Source organism: Spermophilus citellus (assembly GCF_964194105.1).
Source record: "Spermophilus citellus genome assembly, chromosome: 3".
Classification (NCBI taxonomy): domain Eukaryota; kingdom Metazoa; phylum Chordata; class Mammalia; order Rodentia; family Sciuridae; genus Spermophilus; species Spermophilus citellus.
This window is the reverse complement of record NC_138184.1, coordinates 9,970,543-9,994,862: the sequence shown is the minus strand read 5'-3', so window position 1 is coordinate 9,994,862 and position 24,320 is coordinate 9,970,543. Positions and strand designations below refer to the sequence as shown.

The 24,320-nt window shown below is 43.3% G+C and overlaps 1 protein-coding gene across 1 annotated transcript; it reads right to left on the bottom strand.

The window, feature by feature from the left end:
• Positions 1-7,683: 7,683 nt before the first annotated feature.
• Positions 7,684-23,826, bottom strand: LOC308644606 (uncharacterized protein). Its single transcript, XM_081285980.1, has 4 exons — positions 22,994-23,826; positions 12,959-13,085; positions 12,660-12,771; positions 7,684-11,940 (listed from the first exon to the last, which is right to left on the bottom strand). Exons 1-4 carry the CDS (start codon positions 22,994-22,996, stop codon positions 10,281-10,283), a joined length of 1,902 nt encoding a protein of 633 aa, XP_081142106.1. The 5' UTR covers positions 22,997-23,826; the 3' UTR covers positions 7,684-10,280.
• Between the last annotated feature and the right edge of the window lie 494 nt (positions 23,827-24,320).

The window sequence follows — 24,320 nt, the reverse complement described above, 5'->3', positions numbered from 1 at the left end:
GAGACAGAAACCCTGTCAGGACAGGACGCTGAGTTGGCATGTCCCCAGAACAGTCTGCCTGGGGCGATGCTCCATGGGATGGGCTCTTTTGTTTTAGAGCCACAGCATCACCAACAAAGTCTGAGGTGATCGATTTAAATCCAAAGGCCCCATCTTGATTTTAGGAACCTCTCAATTTTCTCAAGTAGAGTGGGTGTAAGTAGAGGGCAGGGTTAGGGCTAGGAGTTTCCTGAAGATGGGGTTGCAGGCAAGGCCTCGTGGGACCTGATTACTTCTCCATCCTTTAACTCTTTGATCCCATGGTGGTAGAAAGAAGTGTTGAAGAAGTAAAAATGAAGGTGGCAGAGTTAAACATAGTTCAAGTGTGTGAAATTGTTTTGCAATAATTATTTTTAAGTATTTTAAAAAATATTTTTGTTTTATTTATTTGTATTTATGTGGTGCTGAGGATCGAACCCAGGGCCTTGCACATGCAAGGTGAGTGCTCTATCTCTCTCTCTCTCTCTCTCTCTCTCTCTCTTTTTTTTTTAATATTTATTTCTTAGTTCTCGGCGGACACAACATCTTTGTTGGTATGTGGTGCTGAGGATCGAACCCGGGCCGCACGCATGCCAGACGAGCGCGCTACCGCTTGAGCCACATCCCCAGCCCTCCACTCTTTTAAAAAAAAAAAAAGAAAAGAAAAGTAGCAATGAAAACATGGACAAAGATTATATTCACTTTAATACAAAACAAAGTTATTCTTCCTTTTTTTTTTTTTTGGTATCAGGAATTGAATTCAGGGGCACTCAAACAGTAAGCCACACCCCCAGCCCTATTTTGTATTTTATTTAGAGATAGGATTTCACTGAGTTGCTTAGCACCTTGCTTTTGCTCAGGCTGGCTTTGAGCTTGTGATCCTCCTGCCTCAGCCTCCTGAGCCGCTGGGATTACAGGCATGCGTCACTGTGCCCGGCTGTTCTTCACATCTTAATGTGTATTTGAACAGGGTAGTGATATCTGAAGGCCCTCCCACATTCCTTACCTTCATAGTGCTTCTCTCCAGAATTCCTTAATTCACGTGCTTGGAAACCTAGAACAGATCTGTAGGTTTCCCACATTGCTTGCACTCATGGTGCCTTCCAGCAGTATGTCTCTGAATGCACTGGCCGTAACTGAAGGCTTTCCCACATTTATTACATTTATAGAGTTTCTCTCTAATGTATTTTCATGTCTTTGAGCAGAATCGAAAAATCTTAATGGTTTGCTACATTGGGGTTTCTTTCCCACGTGAATTAATTCATGTTTTTGGAAACCTAGAGCCAACATGTAGGTCTTCCCACTTTGCTGACATTCATAACACTCCTCTGCACTGCAAGTCCTGTCCTGCATTTGACCACGTTGGCAAGACCTGAAGGCCTTGCCACATTCTTCACATTCATAGGGTTTCTCTTCAGTATGATTGTTTTTATATATTTTTAAAAAATTTTTAATATTTATTTTTCAGTTTTTGGTGGACACAACATCTTTTATTTTTTTATTTTATTTTTTTTAAAGAGAGAGATTTTTTAATATTTATTTTTTTAGTTTGCAGCAGTTACAACATCTTTATTTGTATGTGGTGCTGAGGATCGAACCCAGTGCCCTGTGCATGCCAGGCAAGCACACTACTGCTTGAGCTACAACCCCAGCCCTGTTTTTATATTTTTGAACAAAATTTTGATATCTGAATGCTTTCCTACACTTCTTACATTCAGTCTCTCTTCAGTATGACTTCATTCATGCATTTGAAAACCTAGAGCAGATGTGAGTTTTCCCACATTATTTACATTCATAGTGTTTCTGTGCAGAGTATTCTTTTTCATGTGTTTGAGCAGACTGGTGATATCTGAAGGCTTTCCCACATTTCTTACATTTATAAGGTTTTTCTTCAGTGCAAGTCACTTCGTGTAATTTAATGGAGTGCTGATATCTGAATGCTTTCCTGTATATCATATTCATAGTGCTTCTTTTTTTTATTTATTTTTTAGTTCTCGGCGACACAACATCTTTGTTGGTATGTGGTGCTGAGGATCGAACCCGGGCGGCACACATGCGAGGCAAGCTCGCTACCGCTTGAGCCACATCCCCAGCCCTTCAGAGTGCTTCTTATAGCATGAATTACCTCAGTTGCTCAGAAACCTTGAAGAGGTATATAGGTTTTCCCAGTTGTTTACAATCATAGCATTTTTATGAAGTGTGATTCTTTTTGTGTACTGGCAGATTGGCAATACCTGAAGCCTTTCCCACATTCCTTACATTTATGTGGCTGCTCCCCATATTCTTTTTTTTTTTATTTAGAGAGAGAGAGGAGAGAGAGAGAGATAATTTTTAATATCTATTTTTCAGTTTTCGGTGGACACAACATCTTTATTTTATTTTTTATGTGGTGCTGAGGATCAAACCCAGTGCCCCGTGCATGCCAGGTGAGCATGTTACCACTTGAGCCACATCTCCAGCCCTTCCCATATTCTTGACACTCATGGTTTGTGTCCAGCATGGGATCTCATGTGTCTACTATGCCATGAGTGACAAATGAAGAATTTTCCTCACATGCTATATTCACATGAGTGTAGTGCAGTACTTTTGTTATTCAAATTGGTTTGCAATCTGGCTGTAATATTCTCCACATTGACTACTTTCTTCATTTCAAAATCTCTCTACCATGTGACTTCTATATAAAGAATGAAGCACAATGTTAATGGTTGTTTTGTTAGAGATTTTGTATCTACCATTTGGTATTAGAATTCTATTTTTCACACTTTCATTGAAAGTATAGTTTTTTTTCTAAGTTTCTTAAAAGAGAATATATGTGAGTCACCTTTCCATTGCTGTAACAAAATACGTTAAATAATCAACTTACGTGAAAAGAAGCTTTTTGTTTTATGCTGCACTGAGATTGAGTCTGGTGATGCTCTACCATGGAGCTATATTTCCCCTTTTGTTTGTTTTTGAGACAAGGTCTTACTAAGTTGGAGAGGCTGGCCTCAAACTTGTGGTCCTCCTGCCTCAACTTTCTGAGTTCAAGGGTGGCCTTAGCTTTCAGTGACTGTCTTAGGTCTCACATTGCTTTGGATCACCAATGATATTTTAAATGAGAAAAACCTATATCCAGCAAAAATTACTTGAAGCATGTATTGATATGTAAAGTACAAAACCCCTAAATAACTATTCTGTTCAGAAAGTGAAGATGACAGTTTTGTTGTTTCCAAGGCAAGAAACGGGTTTCCAAACAACTGATCCTATTTTAACATTTCTAGGAATTGCGAGTTTATGCCCCAGAATTCTCTTTGAAATCATCCAAGAGGAAAAAACACAACTCCTGAACTTACTGTACGTACTAGGGGAGTTAAAAAAGTAAAAAGAATACATAACAAGTAAAATATAAATATGGTAAAATTTTATTTTTTTAAGATTCACATTTCTTGTCTTCTTGGAAATATTTCATATTGTTGTTCAGATTCTATTAATTAAATACATTTTTCCATTTATTGAAATACTATGAAGCAAGTAAATAAATCTGTTTAAGCTGACCAGCTCAGGGAGAGGCAGTCCCGTCCTGAGACTGGGTCAGAAGGCCAGACCAGCCAGGAAACTTTCCAACAAGGAACCTCAACCCAAGGGAGTTTCCTAGGACATCTGTGCCCAGGAAAAACACTGGGAAGAAAGGAAAAATTTTTTCTTTTTACCTTAGATCCATGTGCTGATTCTCTGCTTTCCTGTCAAATAAGATTTTTTATTATGAATATTTTATGTATCTATTTGGTGCTCAGAATTGAACACAGAAATCCTCCCCAGCTCCAAAATAAATATTTTAAAGAGTTATCCCTATCTCTTTAAAAAATGATTAAGAATTAAGCTGGGCACTGGCACACACCTGTAATCCCAGCGTCTCTGGAGGCTGAGACTCTAAGCAATTCAGTGAGACCCTGTACAAAATAGGGCTGGGGATTTGGCTCAGTGATGAAATGCCCCTGAGTTCAATCCCTGGTACAAAAATAAATAAATAAATAAAAATAATAAATAAAACACTTTGTCTGAAATGTGCAATAAAGGATAAATAGTTATACATAATGATATAAATTGGAGAGGGGCAGTTGGCCTTTGGACTGGCAGGAGGAATCTGCAGATTTAGGAATTTCCTGCAGTTCTAGGAATAGCTAGGCTGGGGGAAGAGGTTTGTGGATTTGAGACTCTGCTTCTAATAAACCTGGAAACCTCAGGGAAAACATCCTCCCTGGGGAGGAGAGGGGCTGGGGTCCCCTCACACTGCAGCTCCTGTGCAGGAACCTCCTTCAGTGAGAGGTCAGCAGGAAACTCTCACCTGGAGTCCGGTTAGGATCTCACCTAACAGTCAAATTCGCACAAGTGCTGCCCTCATTGGAACACGCAGCGGATCTGCTGGCCAACTGTTCCCCCTCGGAGCCAGGCGCTCCGCCCGGCCTTCCTCGGGTCCCTACACAGGTCGCCCCAACTGGCCTGACCAGTTTCCACTCAGATCCCGACCCCAGGCACTCATTTCTCCCAGGCAGACCCAGCGGGCCGGTGGTCGCGTCCCACTGCAGTACGCGGGTCCCGCCCTGATAGCCCCACTGGCCCTCGCCCACCAGGGGCTCCCACAAGATGGAAAGCCTTGGACCGACCCTGCAAACAGAGACTCCTTTCCCCTGTAGGGTCCTGCCTCTTGCTCAGGGCATTCCCAGGACATGAGCCCAGGCCAAACTCTCAGGCTGGTGGGCCCTTATCTTCCCTGGAGCTGTCTCCTAGTCCTTCCGGGTGCCCCTGCAGGACCTTTACCTCAGGCACCTGAGGACTGAAACTCGCCTCCTACTCTCCCCCCAAGCCCCCCTTCAACCCCCCACCGATCTTCAGCCACCAGACCGCCCTCTCCCCGGCCACCTCCGTTCCCAGGCTTCCTCCAGGAGCATCCGTCAGTCTTCCTCCAGGAGCATCCGAGAGCTGCGGCACTCGATTATCTGGGTAAGTTTCAGACTCTAAAGGTCTGGCGGTGCTGGGGTGGCGAGCGAACCCCCCTCCACCAAGGCCCATTCCTCCGGTTTAGCACTGCCTTGGGTCCCCTCATTTCCCCCTCTCCAAAGTCCCCCACGGCCTCTCCAACAGCTCAACACTCCTCCCGGGTCTCCACTGTACCCTCTCCCTTCACTGCCCGGTTCTGCAGGCCAGTCCCTGCTCAGCGGTGCCCTCGACCTCGCTCCCTTCTGGGCTCAGCCCCCCACTAAGCCCCACCCTCTGGCTTTGGCCCCACCCCGCATTGTCAGGTTCCGCCTCCAAGCCCAGCCCCCTGCCTCGCCCCGCCTCGCCTCGCCCTCTTCTGGTGGCCTCAGGACCCGCCTGTCCGCGGTGGCATCGCATTCCCACGCTGGCCCGCTGGGCCTGCAGACGCTGCTGCTGCTGCGCTTGCAGAACTAGTTTGTTGTGGGGAGAAGGCGCGGCCGTCAGAGAGCGCCCATGACACTGAACTGGACAGTGAAAAGGTGAAAAGGAAACGGGAGGCGAGAGAGGATACCCCGGATCAGCGGGGGCCACCAGCCGCAAGCCCCGCTTGCCTTCCCCATGGCGGCTTCAGGCTGCGCCGCCAGACTCCACTGGACGAACAGTGAAGGTGGGAAGGGAGTGGCTGGAGATGAGTTCCAAACGCGTAGGACGAGCCTGGGAATGCGCGCGGAATCTAAGCTCAGGAGTAGGGCCAGGTCCCGCAGCCCTCAGACACGGAACCGGGGCTGGAAGGTGGGGACTCTCGGGTGTCAAAGCCCCAGGAAGCGGTCTGTGGATCTGGGGACTGTGTCCAAGGTTGGATGAGGGACCAAGGACCTGATTTTGAAAGAATCTGAGGTACTTACTGCCATCTAAGGACCAGGGAGGACTTGGAAGTCAAGCCTCTGTCCAGGCCTGAAGGAGACACTATAATTGCGTCACATCGAGGAAGTGAAAGAAGCCCAATTAAAAAGGTTGCATATTACATGATTCTACTTATATGAAGTCTGAAAACCACACAGTCATATAGGAACGGAAACAGCAGTTGGTGAATTTTCTTGGATATATTCACTATTTGCATTGTGGGGAAGTTTTCTAGGATAGAGTGTATGTCAGACATCTCAATTTAAATATGAGTAGTAAACTGGCTGTCAGTTAAACACCAGCAAAGCTGAGAAGCAAGCGAGCAAATAAAGAACATTCACCTGACACTTAGGAGCAACACACACACACACACACACACACACACACACACACGCGCGCGCGCGCCAAGGGCGGAGCTCAGTGGTAGAGCATTTGCCTATCACGCTGCAGGCCTTGGGCTCACCCCCAGCACTGCACGTAGACACCATATGAAATATATCTGGGGACACATATTAGCAAGTGCTCCAGCACAGAGCACCCGCAGCCCATAATGTCATTTTGTCTTACTTTTGGGGTTTGTTTTTTGGAGACTGAACCCAGGGTCTCACGCGTTAGGCAAATGCCCTACCACTGAGCTACATTCTCAGCCTTTTTAATTTTGAAACACGGTCTCACTTAAGACCCAGGCTGGCTCTGAAGTAGCTGGGACTGGGATTATGGGTGTGCTCCATAATGCCTGGCCTTTATTTTTTCCCTCCAATCTCATTTTAGGGGGCTGGGGATGTAGCACTGGCATGCTTGAAGCCCCGGTTCCATCCCCAGTACTGCCAAAAAAAAAAAAAAAAAACACCCTGATTTTTGGAAACCTATTATATTCTTGTTCATTCGCTAGCTACCTCCTCCCTCAACTGCTGAGTTCCAAGAAGGCTGGGTTTTTCCTTAATTTACTACTCTCAGCCTGGCACGTGAAGGGTACTGGTCAACCTCCAAACAAGAAAAAAGGTTTACACCATGATCTTGGTTTTGTCACTTTGAGCCTGTGGTGAAGCAGCACATCATGGTGGAGGACACCATCACCTCATGCGGTCAGGATGCAAAGAGGAGCCAGGGTCCCAATAACCCTTCAAGGGCCTCCCATGACTCCCCACTTCCCTAAGGCTTCACCACTACTTCCCGGGCAGCCAACCTGCAGCACATGAGCCTGGGGAGACATTCAGAATCCAAATCGTAATTTAAAATCAATAAAACAGAAATGAACTAAAATTTAAAGAATTTATCATGGGCTGAGGCTCAGGGCACATCGCTTGTCCAATATGTGAAATCTGGGCTTGATGGCCAGAGCTACAAAAAGCAAAACCAAGAAACACCCAACCACCAAAAGTGAGTTATCAAGGACAAGATTTTACTTCCTCAAAACATCCCAAAGAAATGTCTTACTTATAACACAAGTACAAATCCTGTAAGAAATTTTGAGCACCCTTACTTGAAAAAAAAAAACAACAAAAAACAAAAAAAACAAAAACAAAACAAAACAAAAAAAAAAAACAAAAAAAAACATGGTCCCCTTGGCTATGATCATGCCACAATGTGTTACACTCCTCCTTGAAACGGGGGTGATACTTGTAGTTGTCAGTTAAGAGAGCACCTACAAAACCATGATTTGACATTATGATAAAAACTCCAACAATATATGCAATAAAAGTGAAATTCATGTGAGAAAAAATGCCTGAAGCTGTATATACACGGTAACATATCATAAAGTTTAATGAATAGCTTGGCAAAACTAAAAGTCAACCTGATCCACAATGGTGATGGGATATTTTAATATATCTTAGTAAATAAAAGAGACAATATTTGTTAGCATACAAGTTGCTTGAACATATTCAACATTATTAAGAGAAATGTACAGAAATTCTCCTTGAGGAAAAATTTTTCAATATTTTTAATCACAGAGAATAAAATGTAACTAAAAATGAACAGAATGATATATTCAGCTGTGAGGAAGAGGAAGACCTCCCTCCAGGCTCTTCAGATGGAAGTAGCCAAATGCTCTACCACAGAGCACTGCACAATGCAATAAAGCAAGCTTTTTTTTTTTTTTCCTTTTGGTGGCTGGGGATTTGAACCCAAGGCCTCAGCATGCTGGGCAGTGCCCTCCCACTGAGCTACACCACCAGCCCCTCATCTAGTTATTTCTTTGGCATCACTGTAGCTGCCATGCAATCTGGAACACAGTAACTGGCACTGAAAACGGACATTCACTATACAAATCAGACCTTATATCAATTCAACCCGTAGAGGGGAGTCAGAGTATTTCCAAGAATGACTGTCTAACTGGCTGCCTGACAGCACATTAGGGTTTGGGGGAAAATTCCAACTGAGATATCTCATGTGGAACTGGTACAAAAATTTACAAGAAACTTCACATCCCAGAACAGGGAATCCAACTTCTTTTTTTTCAGTTGTAGATGACACAGTACCTTTATATGTGGTGCTGAGGATCGAACCCAGAGCCTCACACACTAGGCAAAAATATGTGTGACTTCAAAAATCTGATAAATGCCTCTTCACTTCTTTCCAGTTCTCATCCAAGTTTAGACTACTGCCAACTTCTAACAAGGCACCATAAGGGGACTAGATTCTGGGAAATCTGCTTCCCACCATTACCAACAAAGTCATATCACAGTCCAACACTGGCACTACTAAATGCTTTGCCACATTGTTTACATTCATAGGGCTTCTCTCCTGTGTGAGTCCTTTCATGCATTTGCAGGTAACAGGAAAGACTGATGGCTTTCCCACACTTTTATTGTTCAATCACAGGTCTCTGTCACTCAAAGTGAACTATCCAAATAACAGTCAGAAATAACAAACAGTAAAAGGCAAAAGATGAAAATAAGAATCAACATGAGATTATGATAAAAACTTTACATACTTAAAAATTGATGGCAACTCCTTATTACCCAAGAAAATAAAATAAAATTCTATGCACGTTTTTTACAAAGCAGTTTCTCCCATAAGAAATGGTAGAATATAGAGATGGAGGAGACAGAGCTATAACCCGCCACATGACCAGTAAGAAATTCCAACAGTTAACAATTGTTTTAAGTGACCTACTAAACACAAAATTTTAAAAGTACATAAAAATCAAACTTCTCTGTATATTAGAAACATTTCAATTTACCCATGAACCCCACAATTAAAAATAGATAAAAATTTTATTAAGTAACTTAAAAACACTACCTATTAAACTCTTTTACTGTTGCTTTAAAAGTACTTATGAAAATTATCAAGTCTTAATGATTCTTTGTGGAAATTAGTAAAAATTCAAAGTCTAGAGATCCATATTAAAAATGAGCTATTAGCTGGGTGCAGTAGTGCACACCTATAATCCCAGCAGTTTGGGAGGCTAAAGCAGGAGGATCGTGAGTTCAAAGCCAGCCTCAGCAATGGTGAGGTACTAAGCAACTCAGTGAGACCTTGTCTCTAAATAAAATACAAAATAGGACTGGGAATGTGGCTCAGTGGTTGAGGTCCCCCAAGTTCAATCCCCAGTACCCTTCTCCAAAAAAAAGAATGAGCTATTAAGAAAATCAATTTAAGCTGGGAGCAGTGGCCCATGCCTATTAATCCCAGCAATTCAGGAGGCTGAGGCAGGAGGACTACAGATTCAAGATCAGCCTTGGTAACTTAGCAAGACCCTGTCTTAAAATCTTAAAAAGGGCTGGGAATGCAGCTCAGTGGTAGCACACTCCTGGGTTCAGCCCCCATTTATGTATTAAACAAAAGGAAAAAAAAAAGAGGAAGGCAGGTGAGAAAATCAATTTACACCTTTAATAACATTTCCTTTAGGATGTGTATTTTCTGGAGCATTATATGTGTATTAATTTGCATCAGGCTTTGCATATTATTTCAATATATATGTTTTCTCTAAATTGGAAGCTTTTATAAGGCTTTCAAGGTAACTGTCAAAATTGAAAACATTCTTCTTGTTTTTCACACTTCAAGTCTTCAATGCAGTGTTCATTATTTCTCTCCACCTTTGCCTGGGTACTGACCAGGGGTCATGGGGCTGGTCAGCAGCTCTAACATGCCAAGCTCCACTGAAGCCCCAGTGTGTGTTTTACATGTCCCTTAAGATGAGCCAACCGAGGGCTTTGCCCACTGCTGACGTTCCACTGCTTGCATCTCTCCTCCACGCATTCTCTCATGGCTTTGAAGTGAAGTGGGACAACAAAAGGCACCTGAACCTTCAGCATATTAGAGTTGCTCACCAGTGGGTGTTCTCAATGTGCTTTCCCACTCAGCCAAAGCTTTCCCACACTCCTTACACAGGGTTTCTCTCCAGTATGCGTTCTTTCCTGTTTTGAAAGGGATTGTGACAAATGAAGGCTTTCCCATACTCACGGTATTTGGGCAGTTTTTCTTTCATTAAGAGTTCTTTCATGAATTCTATTATGTATCTGAAGGGTACTAGAGCGACTGAAGGCTTTACCACATTTTAGACACTCATAGGGTTTTTCTCCAGTGTGCGTCCTTTTGTGTTTTTGAAAGGTGCTAGAACAACTAAATGCTTTCCCACATTCTTGACATACATAGGGTTTCTCTCCAGTGTGCGTTCTTCTATGTATTTGAAAGGAACTAGAACAACCAAAGACTTTCCCACATTCTTGACATTCGTAGGGTTTCTCTTTGGTGTGAGTTCTTGCATGTATTTGAAAGACACTGGAGCGGCTGAAGGCTTTACCACACTTTGTACATTCATAGGGTTTTTCTCCAGTGTGAATCCTTTGATGTCTTTGAAAAGAGCTGTGGCAACTGAAGGCTTTCCCACATTCTTTACATTGATAGGGTTTCTCTCCAGTGTGAGTTCTTTTATGTATTCCAAAGGAACTGGAACTGCTAAATGCTTTGCCACATTGTTTACATTCATAGGGCTTCTCTCCTGTGTGAATCCGTTCATGCATTTGCAGGTAACAGGAACGACTGAAGGCTTTCCCACACTTTTTACACTCAAAGGGTTTCTCTCCAGTGTGAGTTTTTTCATGTCTTTGAAAGGAACTTGGACAATTGAAGGATTTCCCACACTCCTTACATTCATAGGGTCTCTCTCCAGTGTGAGTTCTTTCGTGGATGCGAAAGGAACTGGGATTGCTTAAGGTTTTCCCACATTGTTTACACTGATAGACTTTCTCTCCAGTGTGTAGTTTTTCATGTATTTGAAATGAAACAAGACTAATGAATGCTTTTCCACAGTCCTTACATTTATAAGGCCCATCTCCAGTATGCCTTATCATATGCCTCTGAAAGGTTGAGAGAGAGAGAAAGGTTTTCCCACATTCCTTACATTCACAGCCTGTGTTTGTTCTGGTGTGAGTTTTTTCATGTATTCGAACAGAACTAGAACGAGCAAAAGCTTTACCACACTGTTTACACTCAAAGGGCTTCTCTCCAGTGTGTGTTCTTTTATGTCTTCGAAAATCACTGGGACATCTGAAGGCTTTCCCACATTCCTTACATTCATAGGGTTTCTCTCCAGTGTGAATCCTCTTATGTATTTGGAAGGACTTGGCAGTACTTAGCCCTTTACCACATTGCTTACATTGATAAGGTTTCTTTTCAGGGTGAGTTTTTTCATGTATTTGACATAAATTAGTAGAATAAAAGGCTTTCCCACATACTTTACATTTACATCTATGAGGCTCCGCTTCGGTGTGTGTTATCCTGTGTCTTTGAAAGCTTGCAAGAGAAATAAAGACTTTTCCACATTCCTTACATTCATAACGTTTCTCTCTAATGTGATGATAACTGTTGGCTTTTGCGCACTGCTTATCTTGATGTGTCTCCTTTCCACCGTGATGGTCATGGGTTTTTTGTCCGGTGTGAGCTCTTGGGTGCTTACTAAGGGGCGAATGACTTATGGACTCCTCTCCACATGTGGTGCTATCATAGGGTTCAACTCCACTTGTTTTCTCAGTCAGATTAAGATCTAGAATCTGGCTGACAGTTTCTTCATTCTGACTACCTTCTTCACTTGCACAGAGTCTCTCTACCAGATGACTTCTGCAAAAAAGGAAAAGCAATATTGACTGTTTCTTATAATTTTATATTTATTAATATGAATTACACTTGTCTATTATTGGGAAATAAGGGTTTTATTCACTCTCAAAATTGCTTGAGCATGAATTGATCAAATGCTCTGTGAGGCCTGGGCATGGTGGCGCACACCTGAAATCCCAGCAGCTTGGGAGGCTGCGGCAGACGGATTGTGAGTTCAAAGCCAGCTTCAGCAAGCTAGTGAGGCCCTATGCAACTCAGTGAGACCCTGTCTCTAAATAAAATGTAAAAAAGGGCTGGGGATGCAGCTCAGTGGCTGAGTGCTCCTGGATTGTTCAATCCCTGGTGTGTGGGGGGGGAAGCTCTGCAAGGGGGTTTGATCATAGCTATTATCAAAACAGTAATATTCACAGATGGGAATTTTTAATATACGGTGAAATGTAGTGAACTATGAACTATATAATATATAAGTACGTGGATTTCGAACAAAATTTTTGAAGGATAAAAAAACTTAAAATGGGTTTATATGTTCTGTTTCATAATCCCAGCTACTCTGGAGGTTGAAGCAGGAAGATTGCCTGAACCCACAAGTTCAAAAACAGCCTGGGTAACCTGGTGACACCCTGTCTCAACAACAAAGTTTTAATAAAAACTAAAAACAAAATTTTAAAACATGCTATAAATTCTCTCTAGGGACACTGCTTTCCCTTATGAGCACAAAGTACCTTAGGTTTCTCTCATTTGTACGGTTGTTCTTCAGTATGAATTCTTTCAAGTATTTAGAAAAACTTGAATTTTTGCATTGGTCTTCAATATGTTGGTCTTTCCATTTTATTCCTAAAATGTAGATCCAGAAAATCATTATGAATAAATATTTAGAAAATTTATGGCACAATGAGACCCTGATGATTTATTTTATTCACCAAAGGAGTCCCTTTCCATATTCTAAACCACTGAACAGCACTGATGATAAAGAAACACTTGTTCTTTAAATGACTAAGGGCAGGAATGTTTTTACACTTACCTACAAAGGCCAGGTTCCTGAAGGTTTCCCTCATCACATCTCTGTATAGATTCTTCTGGGAAAGATCCAACAAAGCCCACTCCTCCTGAGTGAAGTTCACAGCCACATCCTCAAAGGTCACTGGGTCCTAAAACATCCCACATGTATGTAAAGGAGGATTCATAAGTTCACTATTCTGGTCTCCAAACATTTATTCTATAACTTGGTCATCAGACTCTTGCTCTCTGCCGACATTCACATCCTTCCACGTAGCAACTGAGATGACAAATGAATTATCCACAGGGCAACAGCAGAATAGGAACACTACCTTATCCAGATGTGGGCCCAGGGGGTGGAGGAAGTCTGAGGTTTACAAGTTGTCAGTAGGTCTGGTGGTGTGGCTGGGTGGTAGAATGCTTGCTTAGCAAACCCAAGATCCTGGGCTCCACCCAAGGCACCACACACACACACACACACACAAAAAAAAAAAAAAAAAAAAAAAAAGGAAAAAAAAAGTGCCAACTAATATCAAAAAGTGAAGTCAGGTAATTCTCAGTTCCACTGTGGCTTGTAAGGACATAGAAGGCAACACTCACCTCCAGAGAATAAGAAAGCACATGAACTAAAAATCAGCAACTCTTCTTACATCCATCAGAGAAATGTGTTTACAGGAAAACAGATGCCCCAAATGGAGAGACAAAGACAAAAGCCCATAAAGTGCGACTTACTAGAGCAGAAACCTGTGTGAAGAGCGGTTACCAGAGTAGGGAAAACTAAACTATCACTGGTGTACTACTAAGAGCTGAGGAGGACAAGCTTCAGAGGTAAAAATAAATAAATAAATAAAAATAAAATAATAATGATAATGATAGGGACCAATCTTGGAATGGACTTTCCCATTTATTTTTACCTCCAGAAACCGTACCAGGTGTCCCCAGTGAAGATCAGGGAAAAATCACTGCTTGCTTTCATAGGGGAGGGAAACGTAGCCATTCTGAAAGATGCCCAAGGAATTGCATCTGTTTTCCTAAGCCCTTTCTTCAAGAGAAACTATACGGCTGGGAATATAGCTCAATAGCAGAGCACACAGCCAAAACAAAGAAACAGAGGAAAACTATAGCCATCCCTCAGTCTCCACTGTGGATCACTTCCAGGACCACTGCCCCCCGTGCTAAAATATCCCTTATATGAAATGGCATAGTGCTTGCCTTTAAAGCCTTTAATAGGCTTTAAATGATCTCCAGATGATTTGCACACCGACTACGATGTACATTAGTTAAATAGCTGTTCTACTGTAGTTGACCTCCAGAAAACCTACCAGGATGTTCAGAAAACAATGACAAACAAACATAATCAGTACAGACAGGTTTTCCACCCTTCCTTGTTTGAATCTGCAGGCACAGAACTCACAGACATTGAGGGCTGAATGTATGTCCCAAAAGCCTAACAGAGATGTAACCAGGGCCAAACTTCTGGGAAAAGGGAGGTACCCAATTCCCTCTAACTTTCCTGCAGCAACAAAGGCGAGTAGAAGACCTAGAAGTACTTAAGAAAGTCACAACCCAGGAACACAGGCTCCCTAAAAAATGAGGCCAAATCCTAGGTCTGTGGAATGTGCTGCTCCCCCCACACCATCCCACCACAGCAACAAGCTCCTGTGCAGCAGCAGAACACAAATGAAAGAAATGCACACCTCACAGCCTATATGCAAAGTCTCCTGGGGTACGGTAACAAATTGGATTACACCAATAAGTAGACTAATTTCTAGAAACAGAAATAATCTGAGACTTCCTACATCTAATAAAGACTGTGCAGCAGTAATCAAAACCCTGTGCTATGATTCAAATGTTTGTGTCCCCTTCCATAATTTATGGTGAAACAAACCCCAAAACATCAGTGGGACCTTTAGCAAGCAATTAGACCACAAAGACTGTGGCTTCCTGAGGGAAGGATTAGCCCTTATGAGATGGCCGGAAAGAGCCAAGCAGGTGCTTTGCCCTTCTGCCTTTCACCCTATGAGGACACAGCAACAAGGTATCACCTTGGGAGCAGAGACAAGGCTTTCAATAAACACCTCACTGACTAGCTTCTGATCCTGGACTTCCCGGCTTCCAGAACTGTCAAAAATAAATTTCTGTTATTTATTTAATATTTTTGGTACCAGGGGTTGAACTTAGGGGCACTTAATCACTGAGCTACATCCCCAGCCCTATTTTGTGTTTTTGCTGAGGCTGGCTTTGAACTCATGATCTCCCTGCCTCAGCCTCCTGAGCTGCTGGGATTACAGGTAAGCCCCACTGTGCCCAGCAATCTCTGTTATTTATAAATTATCCAGTTTCCAGTAGAGTAGAGGAAGGGGAACAAGCGGGAGGGAGGAAGGAAGGGAAGCACTGGGGACTGAAATGGAGAAAATTAAATTCCACACATGTATGAGATGTGAAAATGGACCCACTATTGTGCATAACTGTAATGCACTAATAAAAGCATTTTTTTAAAAAAAAAAAATCTGCCCCAATAATAAAGACTAAGACTTTATAAGGAAAAAAAGTGCAGAGAAGTGTGCCTTATGAATACTGGCACAAATAACCCCAAATACTCAAAGATGTGAAAATCAAAACAGTGCAGTGGCATAAAAACAGAGTATGGACCAAAGGAAAGGAAAGCCCAGAAGATACCCTTACATAGCCAGTAAAATGGGTTTTGACACAGGGACCAAGATCATTCAATAGGAAAAGGACAGTCTTTTCAAAAATGGGGTGCTGAGAAAACGAGGCATCCACGTGTAAAAGAATGAAACTATACCATGCACAAAAGTGAAATCAAAATGGATCAAAGACCCAGTACCCGCCCCCCAAAATCAATAAAACTGATGAACTCACAGCCAGGCTAACAAAGAAAAAAAGAAACAGCATTGCCATTAATCCCACAGACATTAAAAAGACTATAAAAGGTCTTCCTGACCTTTTAAAAGTACTTCTAAGTCTTCCTATGGCTGGGCGTAGTAGCGCACGCCTGTAATCCCAGCATCTCAGGAGGCTAAGGCAAGAGAATCGCAAGTTCAAATCCAGCCTCAGCAACAGCAAGACCCGTCTCAAAGTTTTAAAAAAGGGCCGGGAATGTAACGTGCCCCTAGGGAAGGAAAAAAGGAAAGAAGGAAAGAAGGAAGGAAGGAAGGAAGGAAGGAAGGAAGGAAGGAAGGAAGGAAGGAAGGAAGGAAGGAAAGGTGGGGCAATACTGTGAATAACTCCATTTCTAAAAATTGAAAACTTGGATAATGGACCAACTTCTTGAAGGATACAATCTTCAGGCGCACAGAGATATATAAACAAAATGAACCAAACTACATGAATTTAAGAAATTCAATCAAGGGCTGGGGATGTGGCTCAAGCGGTAGCGCGCTCGCCTGGCATGCGTGCGGCCCGGGTTCGATCCTCAGCACCACATACCAACAAAGATGTTGTGTCCGCCGAGAACTAAAAAATAAAATATTAAAAATTCTCTCTCTCTCTCTCCTCTCTCACTCTAAAAAAAAAAAAGAAAAAGAAAAAGAAATTCAATCAATACCTAAGAACTATTCAAAAGATGAAGACAAGGCTTAGATGGTCTCACTGGTGAATTCCGCCAAACACTCAAGAAAGAAATAACATCAGTTCTCGATAATCTCTTCCAAAGACATTAACATACCCAAATGGCAATAGCAGATGAGACATGACCAAAAAAGAAAACCTCAGAGCCGACCTCTCATAAAAATGGACATAGAAATCCTTAACAAATACCAGCAAACTGAATCTAACTGTTGGGAAAAATATAAACGGCAGCCGTACCCCAGAGAAAAAACCCCAACATGGCGCTTAAGGACTTCTCCTTCCTACCTTCTTCTTCTCTGCAGTGGCCCGAAAAGTTCCCGCCCTTGTGAACTCTCCCGCTGGCGCCAATTTCAAACCTCGCTGGCGGGGAACCTTAGCCCCAATGAGAACTAATGCCTGGGCGCGGGAGCTGATATCTGGAAGAACTTGCCAATAAACGGGTGGCCTGCCATTTATCTAAGCCCTACCATCTCCCCTTTAGTTCTATATAAGCACATAGCTTTTTGCAATAAAATTGGAATTCTCCCGGCGAAGTGTCTTTGCGTGGGGAATTCTTTCACTAACAACACCCAAAAAGAATTATATACCACAATCAAATAAATCATTATGGGTATGCAAGGCTGATTAAACACTGTCTAGGCACAAAATCCAAAGAACAAATATAAAACTACCAGAAATTATAAGAGATTTTAGCAAAGTTGTACAACATCAGATTAACATACAAAAGTCCAGGGGCTGGGGATGTGGCTCAAGAGGTAGCGCGCTCGCCTGGTGTGCGTGCGGCCCGGGTTCGATCCTCAGCACCACATACCAACAAAGATGTTGTGTCTGCGGAGAACTAAAAAGAAATAAATATTAAAAAAAAAAATTCTCTCAAAAGTCGATAGTTTTCTCTCCCTCTTCCTCCCACTTCATGGTGCTAGGGATGGAATCCAGGCCATTGTGCATGTTGGGCAAACCCTCTCTGCCACCAAGCTACTTCCTCTTTTTTTTTTCTTTCTTTTTTTTTTTATTGGTTGTTGCTACTTCCTCAATCCAAAAGTTCCTTCTCAATACTACTGCACAAAGGATATAAACACCCAAACCACAGCCAACATGTATCAGTCTAATGACCATCTCCATGAAATTCTAAATAAGATCTATACACATGATCTAAATATATGAAGAGGTATTCCAAGTTCATTGACAGGAAGTCACAACATTGGTAGGATCTCAGTTTTCCCGACTTTGGACTAGATTCAACACTATCTCAATTAGGATTATTCTAGCAAGTTATGAAGAAAACAAAACAAAACTAGAGTCAGTTTTAAGAAAACTAGAATCAAGGGCTAAGGGGGGAGCTCAGTGGGAGAACACTTGCCTAGTATGTGTGAGGCCTGGATTTGGTCCCCAACAGAGAAGGGTTGAAGGGTTGGGGAGGAACAATAGAAAACTAGAACCACTTTTAAACTTTAGAATCAAAGTTCATTTGAAAAGGTAAAAGATCCAAAATGACCAACACAATATACTTGAGAATAAAGTTGTATTGACAACCGATGTCAAAATCACCATGAAGGGGCTGGGGTTGTGGCTCAGTAGTAGAGCATACACACAAGGCACTGGGTTCCACCCTCAGCACCACATAAATAAAATAATATAATAAAGAAAAAAATTACCATAACTGCCAATGTCTTGGCTGGGCACAGAATCATGAGCCATTCAAGCAGGAACAAAACTTTATTTTTGAAAAAGCCGCCAATACTCCATACACACCAGCAAGCTAAAACCGGTCCACCCACGCCTGTGTTTACCGGAAGGGGGGGGACCTCCCCCGGAATTCCCTCCTATTATCCTTCCCCAACCAATGGGAACTCTCCAGGAGTCCCTTAGCAGGCCAAGGTGAACAGCAGGAGTCCAATTTCCATATGAATGTAAATCTTAACATAATCATATCATCTCAGTGGCTAGCTGGCGTCACCTTACAACCAAAAGTGCCATACATCATATTATTTGCTTGTGGCTCCTAGCACATAACAGCAATCAAGCAGTATAGTATTTGTAAAAGAAAAGACCTTCAGATCAACAGGACAGACAGACCAGGGCAGAAAGGGAGCCCAGAAATAAAACCACAACATGCAGCCAACTGATACGTGCCAAAGGGGCCAAAACAGTTCAACGGAGATGGTAAAAAACTGAGGCTGATTCCAAAAATGATGTGGAAAACCTGGGATACCATATCCATAAAAATGGATTAGACACAGACCTTACGACTTCATCGAGATTAACTGAAAATGGATCAGAAGCCTAAATGTAAAATGCAAACATGAGAATTCCAATAGGACACAAAATAGAGATGTAGATGACCATGGATTTGAGAACGAGATTTCAGAGAGGACACCAAAAGCATTAACCATGAATGAGTAAATTCTTAAATTGGACCCCATTAAGTAAAATTTTTTGTGTTGCCAGAGGCACTGTCAAAAGAAAAACCACAGGCTAGGACACAATGTCTGCAAAACAAGACCGGTATAGAAAACAAGCAACCAGAGCTGGATAAGGTGGTAAATGTCTGCAGTCTCAGCTGAAGTGGAAGGATCACTTGAGCCCAGGAATTCAAAACCAGCCTGGGGTAACATAGAAGGGGGACCCCGTCTCAAAAACCAACCAAACAAACAAAAAAAATGCTCAGACACAGCCCCAGCTAACTGGGGTTCTAATGCAGAAGAATCACTTTAGTTCAAGAGTTTAAGGCCAACCTCAGCAACTTAGCAAATAACTATATGAAGGGTGCTCAACATTATATGCTATTAGGTAAGTGCAAATCAAAAGCAATAATGTACTATCATATACCTAGTGCTAAATCCAAAACACTGTCAACAAGTACTGACAAAACATACAGCACTGACTCTTACTGTTGGTGTGAATGGAAAATAATGCAGCTATTTTGGAAGACAGTGTGGCATGCTCTTATGGAGATAAACATGGTTTAACTATTCAGTAATCACACACCTAGCTACTTACCCAAATGAACCCAAAACATAGGTTCACACACACCTCTTCACACAAACATTAATAGCAACCTTCTTTGTAATTCTAGAAGCAACCAATACATACCTTTCAATAGGTTAATGGATAAACAGTAGTACATGTATATGAAGAATAATATTCAGTGATTGAAAAACTAAGTATTGGGCTGGGGTTGTGGCTCAGTGGTGGAGCGCTAGCCTAGCACACATGAGGCACTAGTTTTGATCCCCAGCACCACATTAAAAAAAAACCAAATGGACAAAATAAAGGTATTGTGTCCATCTATAACTAAAATCATTTTTTTAAAGATGGGTATCAAGTTACAAACTCAGAGGGACTTAAATGCTTATTGCTAACTGAAAGAAGACAATCTAAAACACTTGCCTAACAGCAGATTCCAAGTATAGAACCATAGAGACGTTAAAAAAAAAAGGTGGGGAAGGGGGTGCTGGGAATATAGGTCAGTTGATAAGAATGCTTGTCTTGCACACACAAGGCTCTGGGTTCAATCCCCAACACCACACACACACACACACACACACACACACACACACACACAATCAGTGGTTGCCAGGGTATTTATTGGGGGAGGGAGGAGGGGTAATGGAGGGAAGGGAAAGGTGATAAATAGGTGGAGCACAGGGAATTCATTTTTAGGACAGTTAAGTTATGTGGTACTGATGGTGGATACATGACACATACATTGTCAAAACTTATAAAACTAAACAAAGCAAGGAGTCAATCCTAATGTAAAGTATGGATTTGAGTGAATAATGATGATGTTAATTCTCAACATCATCAAACATATTAATTCATAACAAATACACTATACATATACAAGATGTTAAAAACAGGGGAAACTGGGACCAGGGTTGTGGCTCAGTGGTAGAGCTCTTGCCTAGCATGTGTAAAGCACTGGGTTTGAGCCTCAGCACTACATAACCACTAAAAAATATTAAAATGACCACTAAAAAAACATTAATACAGGGGCTGGGGTTGTGGCTCAGTGGTAGAGTGCTCACCTAGCAAGCAAGGCCCTGGGTTCAATCCTCAGTACCATGTAAAAATAAATAAATAAAACAAAGGTATTGTGAACAACTATAACTAAAAAAATAAGTATTAAAAAACCATTAATATAACAACTTAAAAAATTAAAAATGAACCAGGGGAAATAACTAGCTATGAAGAAAGTCTTATCTGCTCAATTTTTCTGTAAATTTTAAAAAGCCCTGAAAAATAAAGTCTAATAAATAAACTAAGCTATCATCCCATGAAAAACCTAACTGTGCAAAAAAAGAAACCTGACACATACTATTATACAGAGGATACTATAATTTGCATAAAATATGCAAAAATAAGATATTGAAAAAGAAATGCATACACAGGTTATAAAACCGGCAAGATAAACAAGGAGATTATCTAAGAATTTAAAAGACTGGCTCCATCTAGAGAGAGATGAGATGATGCAGCCTTTAGGAGTCATTCCAAGTGGGCATGTGGTGTGAAGGCATTTTCCAAGTCTCAGTATGGCTGCAATTACACAGATGTTCCCTTTTTGGTGGTGATTGGGGTGGGGGGTTAACTGGAGACTGAACCCAGGGATACTCTACCACTGAGATACATCCCTGGCCCTTTTTATTTTTTAAATTTGAGACAGGGTCTTGCTAGGTTGCTGAGGCTGGCCTTGAACTTTCAATCACCCTGCCTCAGCCTCCTGAATCACTGGAATTATAGGCATGCACCACAGTGCCCCACAGCTGTTCTCTTTTGATGTTGCTATTGACTATGTAATTGTTTTATATATAGATTCATATTTAATATTTTTAGAAAGCTCCCAGAATATAAATAAGTCCCAGTGGCGGGTATGGGCAGCCTGAAACACCCAATAAGAACCAATGACTTCACATTATAAGTTTGCAATTGACCCTGGACCTCTGATTCCCAGCCAAGGCTACTCACTCACTTTAAGAAGGGGGTCTGGGAGGACACTGTTTGAAGAATCCAGCAAAATCACCCCAACTCAGCATTTTAATGGATGAGAGATGGATGCATATAAATAATTTATATCATAGCAATAAAGCACAAGTGTACGTGAAGGATATGGAAAATAACAACCCCCAAGAAAAAGGGGGATACCACTGAAATGCTCCATGTTCACCCTGCCAAGAGACCTGCCCTGGAGTGCCCAAAGTGCATTCTTTTCAGGTTCTTGCACCACCTCCCTGGGGTGGGCTTTCCTTGTTTTTCTCCCTTCACCATCCTAAGGTATCCCAAAGGGCAGGAAAAATTTCTGTCCTGTCGCCTCAATACCAGCAAATTGACTGGCTGATCACCACTGGTTCTCTAAGGAATGGAACCTAGGACTGGGAAGAAAGAAAAGTTGACTGTCCCAAGCAGTTAGATATTTAGATGAGGAAGGCTGCTCGCGGCCTCAGACCTCCAGCTGCTCCTCTGAGAGGCCCCACACCCTGCACCTCACACTGGCTGTGGAAGGAGCTAGCATTCGCGAAGCATCCCAAGAGACATGGCTGCGGGGATCCTGGGTCTATCCGAGAGACAGTTCAAAAAAAAAACCCAGAAATAGGGGAAAAACAGGAGGGTGAGCTGGGCCACATCACCTGTAACGTTTCCTAGAGTGACCTCAATTCGAAGTCAGCCTGCTTCAGGTTAAACTGGGTGCACGTATAATATCTAACAACAAATCCCGTCACTACGTGCAACTATGATGCACCAGTAAAAACCACGGAAAAGGAAAGAGACATCCTGCTTGGGAGGGAAGAGGAGGGGCACAGGACATTTTCCCCCTTCACCTTAGAGCCGGGTGGTTATCCTCTGCTTAACTTTCAAGTGAAAAGTCCACAAACTGGGGTTACCACAGCTCAGGGGTGGAGCGCTTGCGGGCATGCGCGAGGCCCGGGGCTCCATCCCCAGCACTGCAAACAAAAACCAAAAAACCCGCGCGCACTGGACTCTGAGAAAAGGCCGTCCGAGGGTTGATAACGGTGGGACCCGGGGAGGGGGCTGGGTGTGCGAACACCGGGAAGGATCGCCAAGTTTAGGGATCCTCGGCCTAGGAAGGGCGAGGCGGCGAGCAGGACGGAGCGTCCCTTTCCGTTGAGGAGAATGGAGGGCCGGGGCCTCGGGACCCTCGCCCCACGCGCAGCCGGGGTCCCCGCGACCCTCCCCGCAGGGACCGCACAGGCTGAGAGCCGGGGAGCTGCCCAGAGGGGGCTCCGCGCCGGGCCAGGTCGCCAAGGAGGGACGCGACGGGGCTCCGGGGTCGCGGCTGCCCGCCCGGCCCAGCCCCCCCCCCCCCGCGGGCCCGAGGGGACGGAGGGCGGAGCGGCCAGCGGTGGCCCCGGCCACAGACTGCGGAGCTGCCGCGGGAGGCCGGCCCGACCGGGTCCCGCGCGCCCACAGCCGCCCCCGCGCCGCGTCTCCGGACGCCCGGCCCCGCGCTCACCATTTCTCGGCCTCTAGGGTGTCCCGACGTCCTCCTCACAGCTCGGGCGCAGGCCACAGGCAAACTGACCACGAGCACCGCTCCGGGTCCTCAAGGGCAACCGGAAGGTGTAGGGACGTCCACCTACTTCCCCTGGCGTCCCTCCGCGGGCCTCTCCTGCGAAGTGCCTGATTGGCCGAGACCCTCCCTCTTCTGAATGAATGACAGCGACGGGGGACGCCACGTAGCTGGCGGAGTGGGCTTCCCGCGGTGGGCCCGAGCTGGACCCGGCCAGCCGCGGTCGGCTCAGTCAGAACTCGTTCCCGGCGCCAGGCCCCCGCGCTAGGCCCCGCTGGCCCTTCCCCCAGCTCCCGCGGACCGGGACGCGCTGTGCGCAGAGAATTCGACTCCTTTTTCCCAGGGGAGGACGCCAGTGTAAGACGCGCGCCCAGATCAGCCCAGACTGGAATAGCGGGCTCCAGTGTGCTCCGAGGGTCTGAGGCTTGGCATGAGTCCCTGAGGCCTTTTAGAGCTCTTCGGTTTAAAACGAACACAGACATTTCAAAGAGAATTATCAAGCCAGATAGGTGCGATGGCACACACCTGTCCTCCCAGCGACTCCGGAGGTTGACGCAGGATTGCAGGTTCGAAGCCAGTCCGGGCAAATTAGGAAGACCTTGTCTCAAAATACAATAGAAGGGCAGGGGATGTAGAACATCACAGCCCTAGACTGGGTACAGTAACTCTTTTCCATCAACAACAAGCTGGTTGTTCTGGTTACAAAGTCTGAGGCATGTGGGGCTGGGAATGTGGCTCAAGCGGTAGTGCACTCGCCTGGCATGCATAGGGGCCCAGGTTCGGAACAAAGATGTTGTGTCCGCCGAAAACTAAAAAAAAAAAAAAAAAAAAAAAAAAAAAAAAAAAAAAAAAAAAAAATTAAAAAATTCTCTCTATATATATTAAAAAAAAAAGTCTGAAGCATGCAATTTACACTACAAAACTTTTTTTTTTTTTTAAACCCAGGGTCTCAAGCATTTAAAGCAAGCACTTTACCAGTAAGCTGTAGTCCCAACCTTGGAAGGCAATTTCTTATTGATAATTTTTTAAGGTGCTCCTAGTGAACTTTGAAATGTAAATGTATGCTATCCCTAAGGCAAATTGAATACCTATTTCACTGATATAAGAAAAAATAAAAAGCTATGTAAACTTTGGATGTACATTGAAACTCAATGTGCTTAAAAATTGGGTAAAACTCCTAATGTATCTTTTATTGGAACCTGTTTTTTGAGATATCATACATAAATACACTCCTTTAATGTGCACTATTCAGATTTTTTAGTATATTCAC